This window comes from Engraulis encrasicolus, chromosome 5, assembly GCF_034702125.1.
Source record: "Engraulis encrasicolus isolate BLACKSEA-1 chromosome 5, IST_EnEncr_1.0, whole genome shotgun sequence".
Lineage (NCBI taxonomy): Eukaryota > Metazoa > Chordata > Actinopteri > Clupeiformes > Engraulidae > Engraulis > Engraulis encrasicolus.
Genome location: NC_085861.1, coordinates 40,160,974 through 40,168,260, shown reverse-complemented (window position 1 = coordinate 40,168,260; position 7,287 = coordinate 40,160,974). Strand labels below are relative to the sequence as shown.

The 7,287-nt window shown below is 47.9% G+C and overlaps 1 protein-coding gene across 1 annotated transcript in view; it reads left to right on the top strand.

Annotated features, from left to right (window-relative positions):
- The first annotated feature begins 2,103 nt into the window (after positions 1–2,103).
- Positions 2,104–7,287, top strand: part of sv2a (synaptic vesicle glycoprotein 2A) — a 30,768-nt gene continuing 25,584 nt past the window's right edge. Inside the window, exon 1 of the mRNA XM_063198227.1 lies at positions 2,104–2,713. Coding sequence (XP_063054297.1) covers positions 2,110–2,713 — 604 coding nt within the window. The 5' untranslated portion in view covers positions 2,104–2,109. The remainder of the gene's footprint in view (positions 2,714–7,287) is intronic.

Here is a 7,287-nt window from a genome sequence, read left to right as displayed (position 1 = left end):
ATTATCATCTTTTTATTATTGGTAACACAAGACACATCACTTGTTTTTCACCCTTGCTGATTGTCCTATTGTACACTGTAAAAAGGGAGTGTTGATTCAAAACTCAGAGTCGATTCAACATCTTCTAGAGCAGTGTTTCCCAACCTTTTTTGTCTTGCGTACCCCCTAAGCCATTTTGTCATATGATGAGTACCCCCTCACCCTCATTCATGCTCTATTCCTCTATCCCAATGTGACTACACTCAATATATTTGCTATTATTATATCTTTCCGCGTACCCCCTGGTGTGTGCTCGCGTACCCCTTGTGGTACACGTACCCCTGGTTGGGAAACACTGGTCTAGAGTGTATTAGGCACCATAGGACTCTCTAGGTGTTGAATTACCATTGCCTTCTGTACTGTGTATTGTCTGGCTTTGCAGGCAGCATCTGTCTCAGTGCTATTGAGGTGGGTCAGCGAATGAGTGTTCTTACACTCTGCTGGGTGACGTGACTGGAATGAAGCCAGTGACAGCTCATGCATGCATGGGCGTGATGCCACCATGTAATGGTGTGTACTACTGCAGCGAAGAGCATCCCCGTGTAAGTTATTTACTTGAAGGCGTTGATGGTTTCTCAAGTGCCATCACGGAGATTGGATTCAAGCTAGAGGTGAAGACACGACGATACAGTATACCGTCATGGGGTGGGGTGGGCAATGACGAAGCGCTTTCAGAGAAAATACGAGAAAGCAGCCGCCTCTGAAAAGCAATTATCCTGTAACCCTGGGAAGGGGGAGAGGGGGGCGGTAGATAGGGAAAGGGGATGGGGTGAAAGGGAGAGGAGGGACGAGAGAGCAAGCGAGTGATTGTCCGTGTTCTGTTTACAAAAGGAAGGTAAAATGGCTCTCTGTTCTTCTTGGATGCTGCAAAAGAGACTCATCGGGAGAGGAAGGGTGGAAGGAAGGGAGTGAGAGAGAGGGAATAATATTTCAAACCGTCAGCACACATTAAGTTTTCCGCCTCCACGATATTATTGATGCTGCTTAATTATGCAATGTGTTATTAATGCCATTATTGGAATCGTCGCTAATGCCATTATTTCATTCCAGATGTCAGGGCCGTAATGTCTGAAGGATTCCGCCGCAAAGACATTTCATTGCACGGCCAATTACCAAAGGGGGGTGGGCGGTATCTCCGTTGTTGTTGTCCGTGTCCTCTTGAAGGTTTTTTAATTCGGGTTGGCAGGCGGGAGAGATTGCCTGGCCACCTGTGGAGACCTGTGGCTCCCTGTACTTCAACAGAGGCCTCTGTGCCCGCTGCGCCACCCTAAATACAAGTGGCAAGCCAAACTGCTGGCAGCCATTTTCCAACTGACTGCACTCACCTCATTTACCTCGTATTATGCTATGGACTTACCTGAGCACAATAGACTCTCACAGCATCATTAAGTCTGTTTGTTCCTGCTAGTTAGAACAGAAGGGATGCAAGCTAAGCTCCCTCTGATATGCACAATTTTACAAAGTATATCGACAAACAGCCATTAGCTGATTGCATAGATTTATTTTCCTTTCATGAATGATATTGTGTTAGCATACAAATGGGCAACTGTGATGGGCAACTGTGCTACTCCAGACCTGCTAGGAGCATTTATGTTGTACCCCCTCGTCCATGATTATGCTCCTGCACTCTCATCCATGGCTAAGGTGCCTTTGAACAAGACATCAAACCCTTCATTGGTTCAGAGGAACTGTACTTCACTGTCCCTAATGAAATACATTGCATCAGCTCAATGACAAATGTAAATGTAATGTAATGTATTCAGCTCGTAGTCTTCGGTAGCTCAACATATATCCTTTCCCTTTGTCCCTTTCTCCTTTCACAGACTCTGCATTTCAGCAGGTGTGGAGTGAGCAGAGAAGCAGAGAGCCGCTGTCCATGGTGCTGAAGCTCTAACACAGTAGTGTGTGCTTGTACTACATGCCAACGGCTCACTCTTGACACCAGGTCCCCTCTAACTACACCACACAGATCCTATACACCCACACACACACCCACACCCACACTTAGAGTGAAATCTAGAGCTCCTATCCCCTTATACACACCCACACCCGCACACACAACACGTCAACATGGAGGAGGGCTACAGAGACCGGACGGCCTTCATAAAAGGCGCCAAGGACATTGCCAAGGAGGTGAAGCGGCAGGCCGGCAAGAAGGTGGGCCGGAACGTGGACAAGATGGCCGACGAGTACACAAAGCGCTCGTACACGCGCTTCGAGGAGGAGGACGACGATGACGAGTACCCCGTGCAGCAGCAGGACGGCTCCTACTACCGCAGCAACAGCCGCGCCAACGATGAGGAGGGCCACAGCGACTCCACTGAGGGCCATGACGAGGACGACGAGATCTACGAGGGCGAGTACCAGGGCATCCCGCGCGCCGACTCCACGGGCAAATCCGCCGACGGCCAGGCCATGGGGCAGCAGCAGGCCCAGGCCCAGTTCCGGGACTTGACGGCGTACGAGGCGGAGCGACGCAAGGACCAGGAGGAGCTGGCGCAGCAGTACGAGACCATCCTGCAGGAGTGCGGCCACGGGCGCTTCCAGTGGACGCTCTACTTCGTGCTGGGCCTGGCGCTCATGGCCGACGGCGTGGAGATCTTCGTGGTGGGCTTCGTGCTGCCCAGCGCCGAGAAGGACATGTGCCTGTCCGAACCCAACAAAGGAATGCTGGGTGAGTCAGCCAGAAACACACACTCACAGCAGCTAAATTTAACGTATTAGCAACATTATGAACCAGCATTATAAACTTCATTTATCAGGCATATAACATAATTAAGTACTTTGAACATTTAAATACAGTTACAGCTTGAACATGCTACATTATAAGCAACGTTACATACAGAAGGGCTTTGTGCCGCCCAGTACTGAAAAGGACATGTGCCTGTTAACCCAAAAAATCATACTGAGTAAGTGTCTGACCCAGACACACAGACATGCAGAACACATCTCTCAAAATGGATTTGCATTTACAGATGATTACAAATTTAAGGTGAATGATATATAGAATTAATTAGGTAACGAAATATATAATTTTGAATCAAATAATATACAGTATATATATTCTGTTATAAATACTGTACATGTCTGTTAAAACCCAACAGTGGTATGCTGGCTAAGAGAACCAGTCGTTCCAGGCATTTGTAAAAGTGGTTGCAGTTGCATGTCTTTTAACACTCCCATTATGTAATAATGAAATACAGTTAAACACAAGTCTGAACATGCAACATTACAAGGAATATTGCAGAGGGTGTTGTGATGTACTTATATTAAAGAGCTAACGACAACAGGCATCAAACCACTGTACAAGCAAAGTGAGATTTAATTTACCTCTCTCTCCCTCTTGCCTGCAAAGTAATTTCGTTAGTGCTGAATCATTCTTGATGCCATCCATCAGTGTCACAGAAGGAGTGAAGAAAAAAAGACTTGAATAGAGGAATACATCCATATACACCTCTCTATTGCGTAATGCTTTTACTATTGTGCATTTCTACTGTGCCGACCTTCTACTTCAGCGTAGCCCTTTCATGTAGATGGGATTGCCGGCTCATTGTTTTGCTGGAAAGGTGTAACTACATCTTACCAACATTACATTATTATGTCATTGCTATGACATTAGAGTCTTAAGTAACATATGAAGACGTGGTCATTACCATTTTGGTGTCACAGAGGTAATAACAGGTCATGTGACCAGATAATCACCCTTATCACCTATGGGTGACATGTCAGAGTGAACCTGATGAAGGAACAGCGAAACACGTTGCTCACCTAATAAACTGCCAGCAAAGAAGACCAGTGTTCGGTGATTTATCCTCCTTTTAGAAGCTAATAACATACTCTGAGGTAAAAACTAAAAACTAAAAGCCATAAAATACAGTGTAAAGTGCCTCCTTCTGTTCTAACAGAGTGTTTCCTCCAGTCCGCTTCTGGTATTGAAGCAACAACCGCTAGTGTCTGTGCAAGTAAATAGTCTGCTGACAAGATAACCTACTCTCCCAGGAAGTGAAGGTCTACGTGAATGTCATTTGTCCAGGCCCAGAGCAGCCCAGCAAGAGGACAGTGGCCACCCTCAGCCTTTTATCACCGCCACACAGCACCCCAACGCACCCTGCATGCCTCTCTAAGTGGATAATAGGATGACGAATGAGGGAACCAGTCCAGCTAGGGAAAACAACCATGGACACACACAATATCTTGTTTTTTGCAAGTCAACCCACCTACCGGTAGCTGCATTGAATTTCGATTACCTTTTTTTTTAAAGCATTTCTGTAAATAAACAAGCATAATGTCAGAGGTTTTTCCAAAGTTCTTCCGTCCTATAATCAGTTCTAAAACTAATCCAATCCAATTTAAATAATCATTGTTTACATTGCATCATTGAAATTGTACTTATTTTCTGAAGAAAATAAATCATTGTTGAAAGAGAGACAAATATAATTTATGAATTCTATACTTTCCTGGGGGGCACTGTGGCGCAGCGTGCTAAGCCCCCCCACATTTGGGCTTGCATGCCCAAGGGTTGCACCCAGGGTTCGGGTCCGGCCTGGGTCATTTGCCATCCCTACCCCGTCTCTCTACACATTCGCTTCCTGTCGCTCTTCACTGTCCTGTCTGTAATGGAGGTGAAAAAGCCCATTAAAAATACATTTTTTAAAAATGAATCGTGTGACCGTGCCATGTTTTTCCCCAGTGGACCTCCCACGTTTCAGCAGATCCCATCCCATGTCACTTGCCATCCTGGTGGAATGTCATCTGTTGGCCGTGGCGCGCTCATGCCTCAGTATGGCAGATCAGTTGCCGTGCTATTTCTGTGAGAAGTAAGGCTGAATGACATGGCGGCACGCGTTTGTGATGGAGGAGTGTCTCGTGTGATGTGTCATATGGACAGCTGACAAGACTGGCTTCCTTCATGCGTGTAGAAGAGACATAGTGACAGAAACCATGTTAGTATGCAGTTTCACTGCACTAGATCTCTAGTGTGTGTAGCCTGTGTGTGTGTGTGTGTGTGTGTGCTTGTGTGTGTACGTATGTGTGTACGTAATACATATGTGTGTGTACAGAGTGTGTGTGTACAACAGTGCATGTGTGTGTGTGTGTGTGTGTGTGTGTGTGTGTGTGTGTGTGTGTGTGTGTGTGTGTGTGTGTGTGTGTGTGTGTGTGTGTGTGTGTGTGTGTGTGTGTGTGTGTGTTTGTGTGTGAGAGAGAGATTCTGTGGTTAGCTGTGTGCATGTGCTGTGCTGTTGCTATGTCATGGAGTTTTTGGAGAGAGAAAGAAGAACAGTCTGTGTATTTCGCTGCTCTTTCTGTCTCCTTGATTTTGCTTGAGTCCCTGCAGTTTTTTCCATTTCTGAGTATCTTATTGTGTGTGCCTGTGTGTGTGTGCGTGTGCGTCTGCGTGCGCGTGCGCGTGTGAGTGTGTGAGTATGTGTGTGTGTGTGTGAGTGCATGAATCTGTATCTATCTGTGCATCTGTTTGTGCGTGTGTGGGGGAGGAGGAGTAGAAGGACAAGTGTGTGTTCGCCCGTTTGTGTGCGCGCCCTTGTGTGTGTGTGTGTGTGTGTGTGTGTGTGTGTGTGTGTGTGTGTGTGTGTGTGTGTGTGTGTGTGTGTGTGTGTGTGTGTGTGTGTGTGTGTGTGTGTGATGTGTGTGTGCGTGCGCGCTCTCCCTGGTCAGTGGTGGCCGGCAGCGCACTGGAGCCTTGCTCTCTCCCTGTTACACAACACGCCTGACTCATGGTGTGGAGTGGAGTGGAGTGGAGTACACCCTTCCCTCCCTGCCTCTCTCCCTGCCTGCCTGCCTGCCTGCCTGCCTGCCTCACACGCCCGACAGGGCTCTCCAGGGTCCTAGCGCCGCCCTCTCTCCCCGTGTTCATTTGCCATTCCTCCCTCCCCCTCCCCCTCCCCCTCCCCACCCCCCTCCTCCACTCCTTCCCTTCTCCTGTGATGTTGGTACTGCTTCGCGCTGCACAGACATCAACACACACACACACACACACACACACACACACACACACACACACACACACACACACACACACACACACACACACACACACACACACACACACACACAGGGGTGTCACGGTATAAAATTTAAGCTGACGGTTATTGTGACCAAATTTACCACACACACACACACACACACACACACACACACACACACACACACACACACACACGGACACACACACGGACACACACACACACACACACACACACACACACACACACACACACACACACACACACACACACACACACACACACACACGGACAGACACAGAGCTGCAGTCTGGGCTCGTGTCCGCTTGCTTGCTTACTTGCTCGCCCCATTCGCATGGGCTTCTCCCATCACATGGAGCGAGCTGCGTGTCTGTGTGGGTCGTAATTGCCTGCAGAATTTGTATGCTGGCTGCACCCACCCAGCCAGCCAACGGTGGAAGGGAAGAGCAGAGCCGGTATGCTGCTGCTGCAGCACTCAGAACATCAGAGGGTGCGATGCGCCACAATCGGGGACACTGCGCTGCTGACAGCAAGAGATAGACAGAGAGAGAGAGAGAGAGAGACAGAGAGACAGAGAGAGAGAGAGAGAGAGAGAGAGAGAGAGAGAGAGAGAGAGAGAGAGAGAGAGAGAGAGAGAGAGAGAGAGAGAGAGAGAGAGAGATCATAGAGAGAGTGAGAAAGAGGGAGAGTATGGGAGAGAGACATAGGCAGAGAGAGACATAATAGAGACAGTGACAGATAGAAAAAAGAGTATTGGAAGAGAGAGAGAGAGAGAGAGGACGAGAGAGAACGAGAGAGAGAGTGGGGGCATGCTGTGGGGGATCAAAGAAGGCAATCATGTTCTCCCCTCCTCTCCTCGCCTTCTGGATAAGGCATTCCACCTCCCTCCGAAATCCGCAAAGAGAGAGTGCGAGAGAAAAACGTTTAGCGTTTTACAGTGAGCGAGAGGCAGTGAGAGAGATGGAGACAGAGAAAGGGAGAGAGAGCGAGAGAGAAGCATGCAGAAGCATGCACTGCTGAGTATCTAGAGAGTTAAGGTGTCATCGGTATTCAGAGCATGAAGTGTGGAGGCAATAGGCAGAAATGGTCAACGCTAGCATTCGCTCTGGCTTCCTTATTAGTGATAATAGCCTGCGCTTCTCTACTCTATCATTCCAATATGTGAAGCTCTGGCAAACCTTTGCTTGATGCGTTTACACGTATCTATTGTCTCTCCAAATTAGATTCCAACAAACAAAAAAATAAC